Below are 22376 nucleotides of genomic sequence, written 5' to 3' on the forward strand. Positions count from 1 at the left end.
GGCCTCTGTGTCAGTGAGGACCAGTTGTACAATAATTTTCTTCTAGCCCTTTTTATACTTAGAAGGATCTATTAACTTGCCCCTTGAACTCCGGGAGTTGGTGATGTACAGGGAGGCCTGGCGTGCTGTGATTCATGGGGTCGCGGAGAGTCGGACACGACTGAGCGACTAAACTGAACTGAACTGACGGGCCTTAAATGAGCTGTTCCTTAAATGTGTTTTCTTAAGGCCCCTTCCCCCGCTTTGGGGGCAGTAGCCATTTATCCGGTTCATTTTGGCACGGTGTCTGGTATCCCCACTGCCCTCTCACAAGGCAGAAACCGAGCCCACGTTGCCCGTGGAGGAGGTGGGACCCAGCTGGGGCTGATGCAGGGATCCGTGCCTGGCTCTCACATGTCCTTCCTACTGTGATGTTCCTGGTGATGCAGTTTGTCTGATCTGGCCCTTTCTTCCCTCCGTGGGCCCAGCCTCCATCGCTAGTGGGGAACTTCCTCTCGGCTGGCCCCCTTCACCCTGCCAACAATCTTTCTGCCACAAATCGGACTCCACACGAAGTACTTTAGGTGCTTTGTGTTAGGTCTTCACGTACCAGCCATTGCTCCTCTTGGCCCTGTGGCCTTTTTTAAAACACTTATTTTCGGTCGCACTGACTGGGTCTCTGTCGCTGCCTGTGGCTTTCTAGGTGCAGCAAGCGGGGGCCGCTCTTGGCTGCAGTGTGGGCTTCTTGTGGTGGTGTCTCCTCTTGTCGCAGAACACAGGCTCAGTAGTTGTGGCGCACAGACTTAGTTGCTCCGCAGCTTGTGGAGTCTTCCCAGACCTTGGATCGAACCCATGTCCCCTGCATTGCAGGTGGATTCCTGTCAGCTGTGCCGCCAGCAAGTCCGGTGCTGAGCTTTTCAATGACACTTTCCTTGGGCACGTGGGCCTGGAGCTCAGGACCAGGCTGCTGGGGAGACTGAGGTGGGCCCTTCTCCTGCTCTTGCTGTGTTACTGGCTGGCCTTGCGTCCCACAGCGCCGGTCCTTCTTCACTCCACCCGCATCTGCCGTCTCTTCCGTGATCACTGCTTCTCAGGTTGTCATCTTGCTGGGGAAAGAGGAAGGCCGTTCCCTGGAACCGACACAGGTGTTCACTCTCTGCCTCTGGAAGTTGTCTAACAGCTCTGAACTTTTCCCTCATCTGACAAACGACACTAGATGATAACCAGATTCTTTTATTCAGTTGAGTGAGAGCATCTAATTCCTGTCTCATCATCCTGTTTAGTAAATGACATTTGTTCCTCTCGGTGATTCTGTGATGGGAAGTAGCTTATATGGGGTCAGACACAGGGAATACCAGCAAAGTATGGGAGTCGCGTTCGTTCATATGCCGCTTCTCTAGCACGTGAATGATTTGTGCCACCAAGGAAGAAGACTGGGATGCAGGAAGCTTCAGAGGAGTATGGCACACACGGTGCCCGCTCACCCCTCGCTCCCCTTGGCTCCATTTGGTCACGTGCCCTGTTTTAGAAGTGTTCTCGGGTGGTTCTATGTGGTCTTTTGATTTTGTACTTGGGTGCATAACTCAGCAGCCTTCCTTATACACCCCTTTATCACACTAGTGAATGTGTTTTTATCAGGATTGTTGCTGTTTGGTTACTGCTCTAGGTATACAATCTGCAAACAATTTGAGTGACGTGCCTCAATCCTGTATGTTTTATCAGCTCTGTTATTTCAGTGATTTTGCAGAACACTTTTTTTTTTAATATCCAAGTTGTTTTATAGCAGACATGTTTGCATTGGTTTCCCTTTTTACCTTCATCTACATTTTGTGTTGATCATTTCATGGAAGCAAATCCTTTGGCTTGGACCAAGCTAGGACCTAGAGGTGGTGGGAGGGACTTCAGGCAGATGTCTGTTCACACTCTGTCACCTGGACTATTGCATTAGATCCCTGTCTTGTCTCTACTTTGGTTCTTAACCCCGAACGGGCAATATTGACATAGAATCCAAAGTGAAAATCAGATGCTGTTGCTTTAAAAGTTCTGAAGTTATTGTCTGTGAATTATCAGGACTGAGCAAATGAGTAACTATGTTGATGTATTGGGGGCTAAGGGTCTAAATGAAAGGAAGCGGATACAAATATGGAATAGAGGAAAGCAAGGAAGGGCCTAGTGATGTTGGATCAGAATTAAAAATCTCAGCACAAACTCTCTCTCTTACACACACACTCACAAGTCAGTTTCTTAGCTAGGTCTGTTGTAAGGGCTTGGGAGCTATGACACCCCAGAAACAATGAGCACAGCAAGCATCCAAATCTTGGTTTAAAATTTTATCACCTACTGAAAGGAATGGAGGGCTCCTTGGAGAAACGGCCAGTTGCAGGGCTGGGGCAGGCAAAGCACAAGGTAAGCCCAGAACAGCTTGTGCCAGGGAGTACAGAAGTGCTCAAAACCCCGGGAAGCACATTAGGTACAGGAGCTAGTTTGGAACAATTTAAGCCTCAAAAGAAATAAAAGTAACGGATTATAAAATATTGAAAAACAAGACTACATGAGTCTATGTTGATTATGTTGGTGCTTAAAACATGAGGGAGGGGAAAGGGGAAGCTCCTTTTTATAGTAAAATGCCACTAATAAATTAGAGGGAAGGATCAAGGTGGAAAACCTTCATGTTGCAGTCACAGTGGAAGTATTTGATTCACCACTGAGTAGAAGTTATTTGGGGAACAGAATACTTATACAGTCTAGGAGCATCCCCCATAAATCACTTATTTCTCAGGAAAAAGGCACTTTTACAGCAGAGCCCTGGGGAATGGCACCTTGACCAAGTGACTATCATAGGTGACATCACCTGTCATGGGGAAGCTGTCATAGGTATCTCCAGGAGTGTCCTGTGGAGGGCCCACAACCCTTTCCTGGGATCCCTGCGAACAAACACATGAAGGCGTGTCGCACAGAATGGGGGGCCTGAGCTTTTCACACACGTTAGGGTCTTCATCGACAGAGGAGGGCTATGGAACCAGGATGAAGTGACTGGGGAGATGTGGCGTCTAAACGCACAGTGTCTGGTGCAGGGTTGGGTCCTGAGTGCAGGGAAGATTGCCACAGAGGCCAGCTCAGGTGGCCTGAACTTACACAGCAGTGCTGTGTGCGGCTTTTCTGTTGGTGTGTTTCCATTTGGTACTTGCACTGGGTAATGTTCCACGTGGAGCTGGTGGCAAAGAACCTGCCTGCGAGTGCAGGAGATGTAAGAGACGCTGGTTCCATCCCTGGGTGGGGAAGATCCCCTGGAGGAGGGCATGGCAGCCCACTCCAGTATTCTTTTCCTAGAGAATCCCATGGACAGAGGAGCCTGGCAGGCTCCACAGTCCATAGGGATGTGAAGAGTCAAACATGACTGAAGCACCTTAGCACACACGGATGCACACAATGTAAGAGAACATCTTGTCTGTGAAGATACAAACTATTCAGAGGAAAGGGTCATAATCTCAGCAACTTACTCAAGAGGTTCAGGGGAAAAAATGTATGTATTACACATATAGATAAACGGAGGGCCTGTAGCAGAATGTTGACAGTGTGATATTTCAGTAAGGTTTTTATGGTGATACTGTATTTTATATGTCTTTTCCCCCCAGTTTTACTGAGCTGTAATTGACATGCAACATCGTATAGGTTTCAGGTATGCAGCATAATGAATTGATGTATGTACGTATTGCAAAATGATCATGGTGGTAAATTTTGTTAATATCATCGTCTTACATAGTTATTTATTTCTCATGATGAGGATTTTAAAAATCTACTTGCTTATCTTTCAAATATACAATATTGTGTGGTTGTCTGTAGTCACTGTATTCTATATTACTTCCCAGAACGTATATCTGGATGTTTTTACCTTTTGACCACCTTAGCCCATTTTCCTCATTCCCCTTGCCTGGCCTCCGTCAACTGCCAAGGAGGACATTCAGTACGACAGTACCTGCTGCTGAACCTGTGTGGGACTCCCAGTTGGGGAGGGCGGTTGGAGAGGGAGAAAACGGGCCAAAGGAATAGAGGGTAATCTTGGGGAGGGGGTCTGGACTTCCACAAGGCTGTGGCATTCAGGTTGCACCAAGTTTAATCAGGTATCCCGGGGGCAGAGAACCTCGACCTGGAGTCCTGGTTTCATACAAGGATGCCCAAGATCAGAGGTCATCTTGGTTCCTAGCCTAGTGCAAAGCAGGGCAAGCTGGATTGAGTCAGAAAGGACTTGGAAAAGGCTGGCTGGACTGAGCTGGGGAAGCTGGCTGTGGCTGCTTGGGAGGACAGACCTTCACCTGGGAGGTCCCTGTCCCCAGGAGGCCTTAGCTAAAGGCTGGGATGGCCTTCTGGGGGCATCAGAGAGCTTCTGAGCAGATGACTATTTCTGGACCCCACTGAAGAGTAGGGCACATCTCACTGACACCCCACAGGCAACACTGTAGAGGGAGAAGTTTGTCTGCAGAGGTCAGGATGAGAGCTGGACTGTGGCAGATACGGGCCAGAAGGCCCCTTGAAGACTCAGTTTCCAGGAACCCTCATTTAAGTGTCCACTTCAAGCCTGGCCTCTCCAGGAAATTCCCCATAATCCATAATACTCTCACTTCCTCTCTTCCAAAACTTTCCATCTCTCAGGATGGTGGGAATGGACAGCACCAGCCGGTGTGTTTGTTTCCTAAAGGTGCTAGCATGTGAAAGCAGTGTTCCTGGCTTCTAAATTGAGGTGCCAATTAGGAGGTTGACAGGCACATGACCCTGGTGAAGGACAAGGCTCCTCATCATGACCGCAAGTTCCTTGCCACCATCTCCTCTTCTCCCAGGCAATCCCACTGCATCTCAGGTTATACCATTACAGTGTAATCTGGCTTACTACTTGCCAGGGCAATGTCTCAGCGTTGCCAATTCCTAGACAACCTTTTCCCTTTCTAAGTTAACCCTCCAGTATTAGTTTTGGAGAAAGTGGCTTTTCCCACCCCTGTTTTTGTGTCACCTCCAAGTGCAGCCACATCTCTGTCCTTTCGGTAATATGAGGGACCACATTCACTCTGCAGCTTGTCTGGTCTAATTTTTGGAGGTACAAATTTTTGGCTTAAGTGGCCAAAATCTACCTTAAATGAACCTGCTCCAAAAGGAAATATAATGGTTCATGGAACTGGAAAGTGCAAGCAGCTCCCGGCTTCAGATCCGGCTTGATCCAGAGGCTCAAACAATGTCATCAGGTGTTTCTTGCCCTCCACTTGTCACTTCTGCTTTTTATGCAGATATAGAAGAGTCGGGATAGTCAGAAATTATGCAGAAATGCCTGGACACAGCTCTGTCTCTTTGAGAGAGCCAAGACTCAACTTCAGTCATTAGCTGTGGACATGTTGTGACGGATTAAAGCAAGGGACACGGCACACAAACTCAAATGCCCATCAAGTGCAGGCAGTAATCTAAAAGAATGAAATAGGCCAGCTTGAGAATGCACGCCTCATGCAAAGAGGGGCAATCACTATGTGGGATGTTGACCCATGGCTACCAGATCTGTTCATTGTTTTGACTAGACATAGTGTTAACCTTTATTTCTGCATTTTACTGTCTTGGATCAAACAAATGATATTTTCAAAGTACATAAATCAGCAGGAAAAAGTGTATAACCAGTTTTCTCTGTAATAATATATTTTGAATATAAATGTCAAAAATCATCCTAATACTGATTTTATCCAAGAGATAGATCTATTTTCTGTATCAACCTGAGAATTAGGGACAAAAGAGGAAACACTAAAAACAGTAAAAGAAAATTTAAAATGGAAGCATTTAAAAATTATTTAAAACATTTTTAGTTGGAGGACAATTGCTTTAGAATGCTGTGTATGCTTCTGCCATACAACGATGTGAACCAGCCACAAGTACACGCACGTCCCTTCTCTCTTGAACCTCCGCACACCCCACCCCGTCCCAGCCCTCTAGGTCGTCACAGAGCTCTGTGCTGAGCCCCCCGTTTTATCCAGAAGCTTCCCATTAGCTCTCTGCTTTCCCCAGAGTAATTATATGCCACGGTCATTACCTACGGTAATGTACATGCTTCAGTGCAGCTCTCTCAGTTTGTCCCACCCTCCCCTCCCTGGCTGCGTCCACAAGTCTTTCCTATGTTTGCATTTTATTCATGCCCTGCAAGCAGGTTCATCGGTACCATTTTTCTAGATTCCACAATAGATGATATTTGTTTTTCTCTTTCTAACTTGGGCTTCCCTGGTGGCTCAGCTGGTAAAGAATCTGCCTGCAATGCAGGAGACCTGGGTTCAATCCCTGGGTTGGAAAGAGCCCCTGTAGAAGGGAAAGGTTACCCACTCCAGTATTCTGGCCTGGAGAATTCCGTGGACTGTATAGTCCATGGAGAAGCCAATGGCAAGCCACTTCAGTACTCTTGCCTGGAAAATCCCATGGATGGAGGAGCCTGGTAGGCTGCAGTCCATGGGGTCGCTAAGGGTCGGACACGACTGAGCGACTTCACTTTCCCTTTTCACTTTCACACATTGGAGAAGGAAATGGCAACCCACTCCAGTGTTCTTGCCTGGAGAATCCCAGGAACGGGGGAGCCTGGTGGGCTTCCATCTATGGGGTCACACAGAGTCGGACACGACTGAAGTGACTTAGCAGTAGCCATGGGGTTGCAAAGAGTCAGACACGACTGAGCAACTTTCACACATTCTAACTTACTTCACTTTGTATAACAGGCCCTAGGTTCATTCACTTCAGCTCAGCTGACTCACATTTGTTCCTCTTTATGGCTGAGTAACATAAAACATAAGCGTTTTACTGGTGGATGCAGATCATCTTTAGAAAAACAAAAGTGAGGGCTCCCCACTAAATTTAAATCATCTTCCCATCAAAACAACAACTACTACAATAACAGCAAAACCAAACTGTGAGCTTCCTGCCTGCAGAGGATGGTGACGAGGATCTTAGTTCAGTTCCTGAAGTTTCAGCTTGAGCAGCTTTCAGTTTTCCTCTAGTAAGTTCTGTCCCAGTGTGTGCACACTGAGTCGCTTCAGTGGTGTCAGACTCTTAGCGACCCCGTGGACTGCAGCCCACCAGGCTCCTTTGTCCATGGGGATTTTCCAGGCAAGAATACTGGGGTGGGTTGCCATGCCCTCAGGGCTAAAAACTGTGGGCTAAGGTTGTATAAAGAATTTGGATTCCCTTTCACTGATTTGTTTTTCTTTCTGGGGTTCTCCTTACTCTCCAGTGGTCACTTTTGTGTCAGACTCCTTCCTCTGGTTCATCTGACCAGAAAGACCAGAGACTCTCTCACCAGAATTTTAGCCAGCCCTGTGGCATCCCCGGCAGCAACTGCAGCTGACCTCAGGTCAAAGCCACAAAAGGTAGGAACTGCATGCCTGTTGCTCCCACTTTCAACATCCCTCCAAAATCCACCTTCTTTTACACAGTCTCTCATGCTCACAACTGTATTTTTTTAAAAAAGATTTTCTGAGTTTGTAGCATCTGTTTGCATATGGATCAGTTTGTTGGGTATGTCAGATACTCAGTGTTGCAGACTGGAAGTAGAAAATTCTCTAGGGAGACAAGTTTATGTTAATCTGTTCTTTTGGGTGGGGGGTGGGAGTCCTATCGGATAGTACAGCGCTGTCTTCTGCCCCTCTTACCAGCACCTTTGCTCTGCTTTATTCTTCTTAGAGAACTTATCACCACTTGATAAGCGATGTATTTCTGTGTATTTGTGTACTGTCTTTTTCCCCACTAAAATGTAAGTTCTCTGAGAGCAGGATCTTTCATCTGTTCTGCCTCGATGTGAACTGGAAGCCTCAGCTCCCTGTAGAAGGGGAGAGAGAAATCTGGAAGAGGTGGGCCACATGAGGGGCCTCTGAGCAGCGGGTCTAACTCACAGGACGGTCTTCCTGGACACAGCCACGTGTGATAGCCCTTTAAGAATACACAGGGTCTTGTTGTAGTTCAGTCATTAAGTCTTGTCCAACTCTTTGCGACCCCACGAACTGCAGCACTCCAGGCTTCCCTGTCCTTTACCACATCCCAGACCTTGCTCAAATTCATGTGCATCGAGTCGGTGATGCCATCCAACCATCTCATCCTCTGCTGCCCACTTTTCCTGCCCTCAGTCTTTTCCAGCATCAGGGTCTTTTCCAGTTATTCGGCTCTTTGCATCAGGTGGCCAAAGTATTGGAGCTTCAGCTTCAGCATCGGTTCTTCCAATGAATATTCAGAGTTGATTCCCTTTAGGATTGAGTGATTTGATCTCCTTGCAGTCCAAAGGGCTCTCAAGATTCTTCTCCAGTACCACAATTCAAAAGTATTAGTTCGTCGGCACTCAGCCTTCTTGATGGTCCAACTTTTTATATCCATATATGACTACTGGGAAAACCATAGCTTTGGTGATAAGGACCTTTGTCGGTAAAGTGATATCTCTGCTTTTTAATATGCTAAGTTTGTCATGGCTTTTTCCCCAAGGAGCAAATGTCTTTTATTTCGTGGCTGCAGTCACTGTCCAGAGTGATTCTGGAGCCCAAGAAAATACGTCCCAGCAGCTAGTCACTGTGGTTTTTAACCACTGGGTGGTGCTGCCCTCCAGTTTTCCTAAGATCAAGTCAGTCTAGAATCCCTTTTCAGTGCCTGCAAACCCTTAACCTCTGGGAACCTTACTTAAAATACCATCTCCGTGGTGACACATCCTTGTCCTGACCCCCTGACTGGCAGTCAGAAGGGGTCTCTCACGCTGACTTCTGAACACGTGTTACTCCCTTGCCTCCTCTTGCCCCCCTCCTTAGTGTGAATTTCATGAATAGACATTTAGTCAACACCTCCAACCCCTCCCCTGGACAGGGGGTGGGGGGTCGGCGGTGGGAGCAGAGTACATTAGCAGTGGTGGTCCCTGCCCTCTAGGCAGCCCTTTCAGCTGGGTTCAAAGACCTGCACTGGAGGTAGAGGATGAGCCTCTCTCCTTGGCATCACTCTTGGGAAAGCTGACCAAATAGCCACTCAAGCTGCTCGTGTTCTGTGGTTCAGATGAGAAACCCACATTGTAGGGTCTGGAGCGGAAGGCTCCTTTCTGGGAAGAATGCCAGCAGAAGAGGAAGCTCTGAGTGTGTCTTTAGGGCGAACATAATGGGGTCCATGCAATTTCTCAATCCTACTGTTAACAATCTGGTTGCCTTCCACCCACCAGCCTCTCCTCCTCCGTCATAATCGGAATGTAGGAACCGAGGGCTGTCCTCTCGCCCCACCAGGGAGAACCTGCTGGCCTTGTGCCTTCTTGCTCAGGGAGGGGAGCTCACAAGCTCTGAATCCCAGCTGCGATGCAGGCCTAGGGCTGCGGCCTCTTAACACGTTAACCGGTGTGATTCTCCTAGTAACCTGTGACCACTGGTGTTTCAGTCTTCATTTCACAGCAAAGAAAAGCTGCATCTCTGAGAGGCTGAATATGTCACACATCAACACATAAACCTGCTTTAAATGTTCACATCTTTAAAAATCCTCCCTTGAACCTTCTGGCTCTTGACCTAAGTTTGGCTTCCCTTCATAGAAAAGTTCTTCCTGGAGCTGCCTCTGTAATGTTCTTGGCCACCCTTCCACAACCTCTGTTCTCCCCCTACCCCTTTGGTTGGGCTTCTATCACTATTTTCCACTGAGACTTATTGACTCATGGATGACCTTCAAAAGGAAAAAAGTGGGAGTGTTAGTCGCTCAGTCGTTTCCTACTCTTTGCGACCCCCTGGACTGTAGGCCGCCAGGCTCTTCTGTCCATGGAATCCTCCAGGCAAGAATACTGCAGTGGGATAGCCATCCTCATCTCCAGGGGATCTTCCCCACCCAGGGATCAAACCCAGATCTCCTGCATTGCGGGCAGATTCTTTACCCTCTGAGCCACCAGGGAAGCCCATGACCTTCAAAGGTCAACTCCAAAGATTTTTTTCTCTATTCTTCTTTAAAAATATATATATATATATTTATTGGGCTGTGCCGAGTCTTAGTTGCATTCTGAGGGATCCAGTTCCCTGACCAGGGATCGAACCCAGGCTGCCTGCGTTGGGAGTGTGGAGTCTCAGCTCGTGGACTACCAGGGAAGCCCCTCTCTGCTCTTCCTTCATCTCTTGGCAGCACTGAGCACATTTGATAACTTTCTCTTGATTCAATGCTTTTCTTGGCTTATTAGTTACCACGCCCTCTGGGTTTTCCTGCCATCTCCCTGGCCGCTGTTCCAGTCCGTCTGTGTGTCACTCCTGCTCTGTTCTCTAAATGTTTGAACGCCCCCGTGCTCATGACTCATTACCTGCTGCACACTCTCCCCGGCTGACTCCGTCTGTCCCTAGGGTTTTATGTACTCCAGCTTGACCATTCCCTGGCCTTCCATAGCCAACTTCCTTCTCAACACCGCCTCAAGGACACCTAACCAGCACCTCAAAACAAACACGGGCCAAACAGAACTCTTGATCCCCCACCTCAATTTACTCTTTCCCAGACGTCCCCATTTTTATAAATTGCACCAACAGCTCAAGCCCATCTTTCTCAGTATGTCTTTTCCATTCTGTCTGCCGAGATGTCCCTAATCTCCTCAGCCACCACCACTTCCTCCCTGGTCCAAGTCGAGTCCCCTGTAACCGGGACTCCTGCGGGGTCTCCCTCGCCCCCACGGCTCCCTGTCTGTGCAGGTGATGCTGCACAGGGCAATCAGATGCTCTCCCTCAGCTGCTTCAGAATGTCCTGGATGGCTTTCCACCTCCCTTGAAATGAAGTGCACGCTCCCTGCCCTGGCTCACACAGCACTCCCTGCCTGCCTGTGACTTTCTCACCTGCTGGTCTCCTCCTCAGCTCTGTGCTCCAGCCAGACTGTCCCCAGCCTAGTGCTTTGCCCTGGTTGTGCCCTCTGCCTGGCAAGTTTTATCTATTTGTGTTTTCTTTAGGTCTTTGTTGCTGCACCTGGGCTTTCTCTTGTTATAGGGAGTCGGAGCTACTCTTCGTTGCTTTTGAGCATGGCTTAGTTGCCCTGAGGCATGTGGGATCTTCCCAGACCAGGGATTGAACCCGTGTCCCCTGCATTGGCAGGCGGGTTGTTAACCGGTGGACTACTGCGGAAGTCCTGCCTGCAAAGTTTCCTTCCCCCGGTCCCGGCGTGGCTGATTCCCGCCGGTCATTTAGCTCTCAAGGGGCACGTCACCTCCTCGATAATGCCTTTCCTCACCACCCCACCTAAAGTAGACACTAAGTCACCTCCCTGATCTTGAGAGCTGCCTGGAAGTCTTTCCACTCGTGCAGTTCTGCAGTGTAGGGGCGATCAAAGCTTCCACAAGACTTCTGTGAATCCCTGATGACTTACTTCACAGGTTTTGGTCTCTGATCCAGGGACGCTGGCCCTGTGTCCCACCTCTGGCTTTCAAAGATCAAATGGTCCCTTTTCTTGGCTCACTCAGAGTGACTTCATCCCTCCCTTTGAAATCTTACCCCGGTCTATCCTTGCCTGGAGAATTCCATGGACAGAGGAGCCTGGCGGGCTCCATGGGGTCGTGAAGAGTCGGACATGACTGAGCGGCTCACACACACACACACACACACACACACACATATCCATGTCCTGGGGGCATTTCTTGCCTTCACTGTGGTTGCAGACACATTTTCTAAACATGAGTTTTTCCCCTCCAGGAGAGGGATTCTCATCCTAGCTGACAACAGAATAGCGACATTTTACCATCACAGTTAAGAGACAGAGTTGGGATCTGAACCTGGATTTGCCTGAGTGTGGAGACAATGCTTTCATTTTTTTAAATTTAGCTTTTCTCCCCCTGCATCTGTGGTCTGGGGGATCTAAAATTTCGACCTGCAGACTCTTAGTCGCGGGATGTGGGATCTAGTGCCCTACCAGGTGTCGAACCTAGGCCCTCTGCATTGAGTGGAGAATTAGCTGCTGGACCACCTGGGAAGTGCCGAGACAAAGCTTTTAACCGAGCGCATCGACTGTGTCCCGCAGATCCTCCTTCAGGCTGCTGACAACTCTCAGTGGCTGCTTTGCACACAGGTGTACGCACACGCGTTGTTCCCTACAGAGGGGAGATGCTTGCCCTTCTGCCTGGCCTCGGGAGGTTGCCTCGAAGGCTGAAAAGCATTTCTTACAGGCCAGCCAGAACTAGCCGCAGGACATCTGGTCATCTGGTCTAAAGTCTCATGGCGCACAGCGGGGATGGCGTGCAGAGGGGATCCACGAGAGGGGATGTGCCGGCCAGGATCCTAGACGCCAGGTAGAATGCTTCTTGTACTGCCCAGGGCTGCTGCCTCCCTTTCTTCCCTTCCTGTCCCACCCACTGGTCCCCTCATGTTGCTGTGTGTGGCCTTCACCCCTTTCTACCCTTTTCTCTGACAGATGAGTGGAAATCCTGCTATTCCAGACCTTATTGTCCACCCGCTACCAGTCACCTTGGTTCCACAAGGCTGACGGTCACATAAGCTGGCTAGGCTTACATTAATGTGGATGAATCACTTCGATTGATCAGGCTGATCACAGTTGGGAGACGCCTATGGGTCAGAATGAGGAGGTCTTTCCTGTGTGTGCCTCTGTGTGCATACGTGTTCTGTTAAAAGCCAGGCATTTATCTACCTTGAAAAGATTAGGAATAACCCTTTGATGGACACAGAGGGGGAAGGGGAGGGTGGGATGAACTGAGAGTTTAGGTTTGCTGTAAATACATGACCATACATGAAATAGATAGCTAGTGGAAACCTGCGTAACACAGGGAGCTCAGCTCGGTGCTCTGTGAGGATCTGGAGGGTGGGATGGGAGAGAGTTTCAAGAGGAAGGGGATACATGTATACATACAGCTGGTTCACTTCATTGTACAGCAGAAACTAACACGATGTTGTAAAGCAATTATACTCAAAAAAAAACAAACAAACAAAAAACCCAAACAACAATAAAACAATTGATTGCACCTGAGATAAGTTACTTTTGGTTCTGAACCACTGGGAGTTTCTGGCAATTTTTATTATTATGTGCTGGGAAGAGAATTTGACTTTGTATACAGATTTTTCAGTTAGATTTTTGGACTTGGACTGACATCTCAACTCTGAACTCTTTTGCTAGATTAAAAAAAAAAGACACATAATGACATTTCTATTCCGGCTTGCTAGAATCCTAGCCCTAGCCTGTGCTTCCTGTTTTCAGCCTCAGCTTGTCCCTCAGGCCTTTGAACTCAAGTTCACTGATTTTGACCCTGGCGCTGGTGAAGGACTTCGAAACCTCCTGCTTGGCTGTACACACCGAACGTGGTCTGGCTCCTGTGTCAGTCCAAGCCCTGCCCCCTCTCCATGTTTACTCTGGCTCCAGCAAGCAAAGGTCCAGCCTGGCTATGTTGTATCTGTCGGTGATTCTGTCATCGCTGGGCTGTGAGCTCCTGGAGGATGTTTGATTACAGTTAGCTTTGATTGCAGGAATTGTGGAGAGAAATCCCTGGATCCAGAAGGAGGAACGCACAGCCAGGGAGGGACGAGAAGGGAGCACTGACCTCTGTCTGGGACAAAGGGCAGGGTCAGAGTCTGAGGCCCTTACCTGCCCAAGCTCCTGCCTGGCCAGTGTGGTGATTGACAGGTCAGTACAGGAGTTAAAGTGCTTCTGGCACAAATGACAGAAGCTAAGACCTGCTAACTCGAACTCGTGTAAAGAAAAGGGGGTACCCAGATGCCCGTGGACAGCTTAATGAATGAACAAAACAGGGTAGATACAGACAATGAAATATCATTCAGGCCTAGCAAGGAATGAAACCCTGACAACACGGATACATTTTGAAAACATTGTGCTATGTGAAATGAGCCGAGAGGTACCTAGAGGAATCAAGTTCATAGTGATGGAAAGTAGAACAGCGGTTCCTAAGGGCTGGGGGGAGGGAGGAGGGGGGCACGATTGTTTAGAGGGAAGAGAGGTTTCAGTCTGGGGTGAGGAAAAAGTTCTGGAGCTGGATAGTGGTGAGGGTTGCATGACAACACGGAAGTACTCAGTGCCACTGAATTGTACACTTAAATATGGGAAAAATGTTGGGTACGTGTGAACACACACAACAGAACTGACCTAAACCAACAAAATGTTATTGCAGAGGTGCTAAATGCCACCATGGTCCTTTAGGAATTCAAACCAACACACAAAACAAACAGGAATAATGGGAAGAATGCTGGGGTGTCTCATGGAACTGAGGTTAGCCAAACCTCCAGGCCTGGAGTAGGGACAGGGCAGCTCCAGGGGCTTCACCGGACGAGTTCATAGACCCCTTCCCTTGGGACAATGCTCCAGGGCTAGTTTCTCAGGTCCGAAGTTCATCTATGAGAGAGTGATTGGTCAGCTGGGGTCAGGTGGCATCTGGGTGGGTTAGCTTCAGTTGGGGTCCAGGAGCAGGGAGGCAGGATGATGTAGTACCACTGGGGACCACTGGGGGCAGGCTTGGGTCAGTTTAGCAGAATCCAGGTCATTGGAAGACCAGTCTTCCCAATGATCACTTCACCAAATTCGTTTCTCTATATAGCTTTCGGAGAAGGCAATGGCAGCCCACTCCAGTACTCTGGAAACTCCCATGGACGGAGGAGCCTGGTGGGCTGCAGTCCATGGGGTCGCTAACAGTCGGACACGGTTGAGCGACTTCACTTTCACTTTTCACCTTAATGCATTGGAGAAGGAAATGGCAACCCACTCCAGTGTTCTTGCCTGGAGAATCCCAGGGACGGGGGAGCCTGGTGGGCTGCCGTCTATGGGGTGGCACAGAGTTGGACGCGACTGAAGCGACTTAGCAGCAGCAGCAGCAGCAGCATATAGCTTTAGTTGCCTGACTTTGCTTTGCCTTCACAACACCATTTTGGGGGAATGTTGGATTTTGTCTGAGTCCACTCCCTATTGTTGAGCTGGGGACAGAGAGGTAGGGAGGAGGGGTAAACAATAATCCACGTCTGGAAAAAGAATAAAGTGAAAGAGTTAGCCACTCAGTCATGTCCTACTCTTAGCGATCACCTGTCACCTGCCAGGCTCCTCCATCTATGGAATTCTCCAGGCAAGAATACTGGCGTAGAATGCCATTACCTTCTCCAGGGGAATCTTCCTTAACCCAGGAATCAAAGTCAGGTCTTTTGCATTACAGGCAGATTCTTTACCATCTGAGGCACCAGGGAAGCCCCCCACCTCTGGCCTCGGTGCCATGTAAAAGCTCCAGTTTCCCAAATGGAGAAATTTCTCGGGGGAATGTGAAGACCCTGAAAAACCTGAGGTTAAGTTTCTGCCATCCCAGCAGAAAGGAGGCAGGGAGTTAGAAACAAAGTTGGCAATAAAGGAAATTGTGTTTACTGAATGGTTGAGTTTTGGACCAGGATTTTTACCCCCAGCCTAGCCAAATGCCCTTCCCTGTGCTACAAAGCTTGCAGTGGGAGGGACCTAGGGATTGACACCTCCTCTTTTGTTTCAGCACCATCTGCACCCACATCACCCTGGGGAAGACCCAATATTGGGGAATTCAGCAAAGCCTCAGCAACAGGGACAAAAGTCATTAGCATTTGACTATTCCCATAAGAAAAGGTTAGGTTTTTTGTTTTTAATTTTTGTTTATTTGGCTGCCTTGGGTCTTAGTTGCAGCATGAGCGGTTTTTTAGTTGCAATGGGTGGGATCTAGTCCCCTGACCAGGATTGAACCTGGGCCCCCTGCACTGGGAGCACGGAGTCCTAGCCACTGGACCACCAGGAAAGTCCCAAAAGGTTAGGTTTTAAAAGAAAAGCATAATAGAATAAAAAAGAGATCTAGAAAAAGGAGAAGGGTGGACAGGAAAAGTCAAGAGTCCCGTGAGTCTCTTAATGAGTGGGAGGCCAGAGAGAGCCAGAGGTGGTTTGGCTGTTGGGAAGTGGGACACGATCATTCAGGATGGGCCGGTGCATTGGAGGGAGGTGAGGGTCTGAAAGCAAGACAAGGAAGAGGATGTGAAAGTGCTGTGCTGAGCGTTAAGGACGTATCCCTGCCCTTCTCCCGCAACCTTGGGAGACGGAGACTATATTTGAAATGCTTTAGTGTTTTGAATCTCTGGCCTGTTTCTCTGAATGTGACTCTTTTCATTCAGACAACAAGGTTGCCTGCGTTTTCACAGGGTTACACCATCCCCCCATCAAACTTGGGCTCCGTTGGCGGCCTGACCACCACGGCAAGTTGTGGATCTGGGCTTGACCTTCCGCCCATCTGGTGATGTTAACCCAGGCCAACCTCCTAGGAGGTTGCAGAGGACGTCTGGGATCCTTGATGTACTCTTGAACGCAGTCGTCGTCGGCGTTGGTACAGATCTCTTGTTTTCTCTTGGTGATGAAGCTGTGGGGGCAGAGTCAGACCATCAGGGGCCCCGGAGCAGTTAGGGTTCCAGTCCACACACCCTCACTTCTAGCTCACCAGGGGCTTGCCTTGTGCCCTGTACCACCTCCCTAGGCCCCCCCTTGTCTGGGTCCCCTCAAAAAGCCCCCCTCTCTGGCCTCTAGACCTCATCATCTCTTCTTTCAGCCCTTCTCCATTCAACCTAGACTGTCAGGCTCGGGTTCCATTATGGCCACCGTTTCTTGGACCACATGAGCCAGCCACGTGCCTCTGTAAGTGGCAAAGTCTAGAACAAAACCCAGACCTGTCCCGTGAGAGTCAAAGCCCAGGTCCCTTAACTGCTACTCCCCTGTTCTAGCACAGAGACTTGGTTCTGTGTACCCCGATCCAGCCTTGGGCTCCCCTTCCCGCTCCCTGTAAATGTCTGCAGGACGGTGCTTACATGATTGCTGGCAGGTAACAGTTGAGGGCCTGTCTGTATCCCACCACCAGTTTTCTTGGCAATACTTTCTCATGATACTTCAGGCAGCAGGTGGGTGGGGGGTTCACTGACTCAGGGATTTCTGAGGGAATGACATTGAAAGCTGAGTTAAGAAGGCAGAGAGGGAGCCCATGGCTGCCCACCTCCATCTCCCATCTCTTGCATTTTGTCCGTTCTTCTGATGGCAAAGACATCTGTCAGCAGGGATTGATGGTAGCTTGATGGGTAACAGACAAGTGAAAAAGATGAATCTTCTATAGATCTTTCAGCCTCTAGACTGAGCTTCATGAAGTACAAAGGACTGGGGGATTCACATTTGCTGATGAACTTGACTGGGCAAACACGTATTGAGCTCCTATTACAAGCCAGGCTCTATGGGGGTTAGAACATGTGGAAGATAGAGTCGCTACTCTTGTGTGCCTTACAGACCAGTCTGGGTGAAAAAGCAAAGTGAAAAGATAAACACTACAGGAGAATGTGGTCTGGGATAGAGTAGAATTTGCTGCAAGGGGCTATGGGAACAGAACAAGGAGCGCCTAACCCAGCCTGGGTGGTTGAGGAAGAAGTCCCGCAGCAGGTGGTGTCTGAGCGGATTCCTGAGGGACGAGCAGGACTTAGGCAGACAGAGGGGTCATGGGATCTGGAAGAAAGAAATATGTGGAGGCCTGAGGTGGGGGAAGTCCAGCGTGTCTGGGAGGATAGAGCAGTTTCAGGAGCCGCAGGGCAAGGTGGGAAGGAAGAAGTAGGAAGAGGATATTAAAGAGGGCGGGGAGGTCTGCACTCCTTCTGAGCTATGTCGGGGAGCCCGGATTCTGTCCTAGAGGCACCAGAGAAGCTGAGGTCGGGGGGGAGGCTGAGATACAGGGATGAACAGGAGAAGTCAGGGCAAGGGGAAAAGGCTTGTGTTTAAGTTTTGGGGCCTGACAGCATGGGTTGGAATCTTGACTAAATGACTTGAATCGCGGGCAAATTTCTTAACCTCTTTGGATGTCTTCACCCATTAAATGAAGGTAAAAAAGTTCCATCCTATGCAATAGGGGAAGGAGAAGGCAGGATGAATTGAGAGAGTAGCCTTGACATATATACGCTATCCTGTGTAAAACAGATAGCTAGTGGGAAGCTGCTGTATAACCTAGGGCGTCAGCTAGGTGCTCTGTGTTGATGTAGAGGGGTGGGATGATGGGTGGGAGGGAGGCCCAAGAGGGCGAGGATGTGTGCAGACATAGAGCTGATTCACAGCATTGGCCAGCAGGAACAAACACAACATTGTAAAACAATTATTCTGCAAGTAACAAAATATCCTATGACACACCATAACGAAACAATATTTAAAAAGAAGGCAGATATATATGTACAACCAAATCACTTTGCTGTATAACAGGAATTAACAACATTGTAAATCAACTATACTTCAATAAACATAAATCAATAATAAGAAAAAAAGTTATGTCCTAGGATCGTGGTGAGGATGAGCTGAGAAAATGCTTGCCAAACCCTTAACTCAGAGTCTGGCGTGGAAAGTGTCGGTGCTTGTGACTACGAGCTGATGGTAGGGAGAATGCTTACATGGATACGTATGGCTGAGTTCCTTCGCTGTCCACCTGAAACTATCACAACATTGTTAATGGCTGTACTCCAATACAAAATAAAAACTTCTTTTTTAAAGAGCTAATAGTGGTAATGGCCACTCTACTGGCCTGGAAAGTGCTCTCTCCCCCTCTCTCTGACACTCCCAGAGGCCAGACTTGGTTGGCTGGTAGCGCTGTCTCCCTTGAGCTCCCCTGACTGCTCATCATTCAAGGATATCACCTTCCCCAGCCCCCAGACCTGCAGAGTGCAAATCCCTGACGCTTGCGTCCAGTAGGTAGCAAAGCTTGAGACGTCTCCAGGGCACCATTTGGCTGATCCATGCTTTGGCTGGGCCATTTTTCTTCCTGCCTGACCTTCCCGAAGGGCACTGCTGCCCCCTCCCATCCCCAGGAGGCACCTCTACCCACAGTGACCCTGGTTCTCTAAGGCGACGTTTACAAAGACCAGGGGCGTCCTGAGAGTGTGTGGGCAGATTACATGGTGTGTGTGACCCTCGCTCCCCCGAGTGTTCACAAAGGCAGAATCCAGCCAGACTACGTGCCAAGGGAAGCCTTAGGGAGAGAGCAAGGGCTGGGGCCATTGAAGGCAGGTATGCACTGAGAGATGGCCTGAGTCTCTGGTCCCTTGCCTGTCACCAACTCTCATAAATGCTGGTAGAGGCAGAGCCCATGCGTCCATCTCATGGCTCCAAAGCCTTTCAATCTCCTTCAACCCCTTTTCTCTTTTCTACAAACTTTTTTTTAGCCCTAGGCTGGGAGATGGAGACAGGGGTCCAGAAACCCTCAAATGGCACATGTGGGCATCCCATTGTGGCGTCTTGGCTGCCATGATAGTCCCAGAAATCTACAACAGACCCTGCCCGCAAGGGGTGTCTAGCTTCAGACTCCCTGTCTTGGGCTTAGCCCCAAATGTCCCTCCGCCGGCCTCCCTGACTCCCTTGGTCCTACCCTGCCAGGGAATGGCTTTTCCCACCCACTTGGCTCGCCTTCCTCCTCATCACATACGTTTACAATTGTCCCTTTCGCTCCTTCCTTGGCTCTTCCTCCTAAATGATCATTCCTGCTGTGTCCGCAGGACTCCTGGTGTGACTTCGACCCAGCTCCCTGAAACAGCCCAACCCCAGCGGATCTGGACCACAGCTCAGCTCTGCTTACAAGGGGCTGGTGCGCAGCAGCTCTGGGTGCAGGAGGGGAGGGGACCTGGGGCTGATGACGGAGACCTGAGAGCACTCTTGGCATCACCTCGCTGCCCGCTCCCTGTTCCCTTTCCTCGGTGCCGCCCTCCAGGGACAGGTGGACTCACTTGGCTGACTGTGAACAGCAGAAGTGATGGTGAGGATGAGGAGGAAGAGGGCAGCCACGGAGACCTTCATCCTCTCGGTGGGCAGTCAGGCTCAGGGGAGGCTGGGCGGACACAGTCTCCTTCCTTGCTGGTCGTCCACGCGGGGCCCTCAGCTCTCTGGATGCTGACCACTTCCGAGTGGGTGGGGGAGGAGAGACGCTGAAAGGGGGGCACTGGAGGGCGGGGTCTGGTGCACAGTTGTTTGCTAATATTTGCATCCGCGTGAAGGAAGAGAGAAAGGGAAAGTGTGGAGAACACGTGCTGGGTGTCAGCTCCCTTCAGGCCCTATTTCACTTAAACTTCACAGAGGGGAGAAGAGACTTTATTCCCATTTTGCAGATGAGGCCCCTGAGGCTTAGAGAGGCTAAATAAATCTCACATGGGTAGGAGGCAGATGCGTTTAGTTGCTAAGTCGACTTGACTCTTTGTGGCCCCTTGGACTGTAACCCACCAGGCTCCTCTGTGGGATTCTTCAGGCCAGAATACTGGGGTGGGTTGCCACGCCCTCCTCCAGTGGAGATTTTTGACCCAGGGATTGAACCTGCATCTCCTGCCTTGGCCGGTGGATTCCTCACCGTGGAGCCAGATAGGTAGTCCTGGAAACAGAATCTGTGTGGCTTCGTCATGTTCCCTGCCCTCATCTCTACTTTGGGAAAGAAGACGGAGAGTTGAACCGACCTTTTCCCCAGGTGCCCAGTCTTCGGGAGGCAAACGGAAAGCAGGGTTAGCGAGAGCACAGACTGAGGCAAGGGTCGGGTTCAGTGGCCTCGGAAGAGAATGCTCCCGCCGCCCCCGTCCAAGGACACACGGTGGAACTCACACGTGCTTGTTGCGGATTATGCCTCTAAGACTCTTCCCCCAGTTCCTAAAGTGTCAGATCTTTGGGTCCCTGTTTGCTGAAATGTTTGTCTCACTTGTCGATGCTCTCATTTACTGGGAACCAGTTTCAGGTCTAATCGGCTGATCCCTCCTGGGTGCCCTCGTGCGTGCGGGTAAAGCCTCTTCAGTCATGTCCAACTATTTGCGACCCCATGGACTCTAGCCCACCAGGCTTCTCTGTCCTTTGGACTCACCAGGCAAGAATACTGGAGTGGGTTGCCATATCCTCTTCCAGGGGATCTTTCTAACCCAGGGATCAAACCACCTTCTCTTAGGTCTCCGGCATTGGCAGGTGAGTTCTTTACCCCTAGCGCCACCTGGGAAGCCTGGGTGCCCTCAGTGTGGGTTAATCCAATCTGCCACCGCGGCCAATCATGGCCAGCAGAGGGCCGTGCAACACGGTGAACCTGACAACCTGCTTCTGGGTTCCAGAGTTCCAGCTTCTACCCTTGGCTTTGGCTAAAGCTGGACCTGCCCCCTCGGGCTTCCCTGGTGGCTCGATGATAAAGAATCCGCCTGCAGTGCAGGAGTTGCAGAAGATGCAGGTTTGATCCCTGGGTCGGGAAGATGCCCTGGAGGAGGGCATGGCAACCCACTCCAGTAGAGGGGCTTGGTGGGCTACAAAATGACTTAGCGTGGGCACACGGACCGGCCCCTCAGTAGCTTCTCTTTTCAGACTGCCTCAGAACCCTGTTCCAGGCTGAAGGCAGCTTTCAGAGAAGTGAAAGAGAGGATTTGATCTTTGATGGACTGTGACCTCTAGAGGCATGAGGGAGTGTTTCAAGAGATGGGAGTTGTCCGGGGCGGGGGCGGTGCGTGGGGAAACAAGGACGTCAAAACTCCTTGTGGGTCTTGCTGTTTGGCAAGACTGCTTATAAAATAGGGAAAAACAGGCAATGCAATTAGCCCTGGTGGGTTCAAGGCAGTTAGCGGTGGTAAGGCTGTTGCTTTTTATGAGTAGAGGGGTAGGTATATGAGATACCCTCTTAACCTCTGTTTGTGGAGGAGAGGAGGTATGAGGAAGCCTGCTGTGCCTTTGCTCCAGGCCCCCTCGTGGTCTTTGTGGAGGGCTGGAGACCAGGGAGTGTGGTCACAGTGCCTACACTGGGTGTGCTCTTCCTCCGTGTATGCAGAGCTCCTTGAACCGGGAAGAGCGGTCTGAGAGCCTTTGGGGTCAGCTGCAGCATGAGCTTCCTCTCGGTTCCTTTCTCATTCCGTCTATCCACCCATCCACCATCCATTCATCCACCCATCTATGCACTCATCCGTCCACCCATTCATCCACCATTCACTATCCATCCACCCATCTATCCATCCATCCATTTATGCATCCATCCACCCATTCATCCACCATCCACTATCCTTCCACCCAACTATGCACTCATCCATCCATTTATGCATCCATCCGCCCATTCATCCACCATCCACTATCCATCCATCCATCCCCCCATCTGTCCACCCATCTATCCATCCATCCGCCCATTCATCCACCACCCACTATCCATCCATCCATCCCCCCATCTGTCCACCCATCTATCCATCCATCCGCCCATTCATCCACCACCCACTATCCATCCATCCATTTATGCATCCATCCACCCATTCATCCACCATCCATCCATTCACTGTTATTCATCCATTTATCCACCCGCCCATCCATGCATCTATCCATCCACCCATCCATCTATGCACCATCCATTCATTCCTCTATGCATTCATCCGTCCGCCCGTTCATCCACCACCCAACCAGGCATCTACCACTCATC

General features: G+C 49.8%; 3 protein-coding genes across 8 annotated transcripts in view; 2 read left to right on the forward strand and 1 right to left on the reverse strand.

Annotated features, from left to right (window-relative positions):
- The window catches only part of LOC129547515 (ferroxidase HEPHL1-like), a 183985-nt gene that overhangs the window by 150061 nt on the left and 11548 nt on the right, over positions 1–22376 (forward strand). For all 6 annotated transcript variants that reach the window (XM_088832388.1, XM_088832390.1, XM_088832391.1 and 3 more), the window contains one exon: positions 19465–19721. The gene's annotated coding sequence lies outside the window, so the exon portion shown is untranslated. The remainder of the gene's footprint in view (positions 1–19464; positions 19722–22376) is intronic.
- The window catches only part of LOC148773919 (uncharacterized), a 58204-nt gene that overhangs the window by 17115 nt on the left and 18713 nt on the right, over positions 1–22376 (forward strand). The gene's annotated exons all lie outside the window — the stretch shown is intronic.
- On the reverse strand, positions 12246–21962 carry LOC148773920 (C-C motif chemokine 16-like). Its single transcript, XM_088832399.1, has 3 exons — positions 19693–21962; positions 16762–16882; positions 12246–16319 (listed from the first exon to the last, which is right to left on the reverse strand). Exons 1-3 carry the CDS (start codon positions 19760–19762, stop codon positions 16070–16072), a joined length of 441 nt encoding a protein of 146 aa, XP_088688525.1. The 5' UTR covers positions 19763–21962; the 3' UTR covers positions 12246–16069.

This window comes from Moschus berezovskii, chromosome 25 (genome assembly GCF_049115385.1).
Source record: "Moschus berezovskii isolate FMDL1 chromosome 25, NW_MosBer_1.0, whole genome shotgun sequence".
Taxonomy (NCBI): Eukaryota; Metazoa; Chordata; class Mammalia; order Artiodactyla; family Moschidae; genus Moschus; species Moschus berezovskii.

What these genes read in the sequence shown, in the direction of transcription:
- LOC148773920 (XM_088832399.1), bottom strand. Translation starts at nt 19,762, where the DNA reads ATGAAGGTCTCCGTGGCTGCCCTCTTCCTCCTCATCCTCACCATCACT. An exon ending in TGCTGTTCACAGTCAGCCAA is followed by an intron (nt 16,883 to 19,692) that starts GTGAGTCCACCT and finishes TCATTCCCTCAG; the next exon opens with AAATCCCTGAGTCAGTGAAC. An exon ending in TGTTACCTGCCAGCAATCAT is followed by an intron (nt 16,320 to 16,761) that starts GTAAGCACCGTC and finishes CTGCCCCCACAG; the next exon opens with CTTCATCACCAAGAGAAAAC.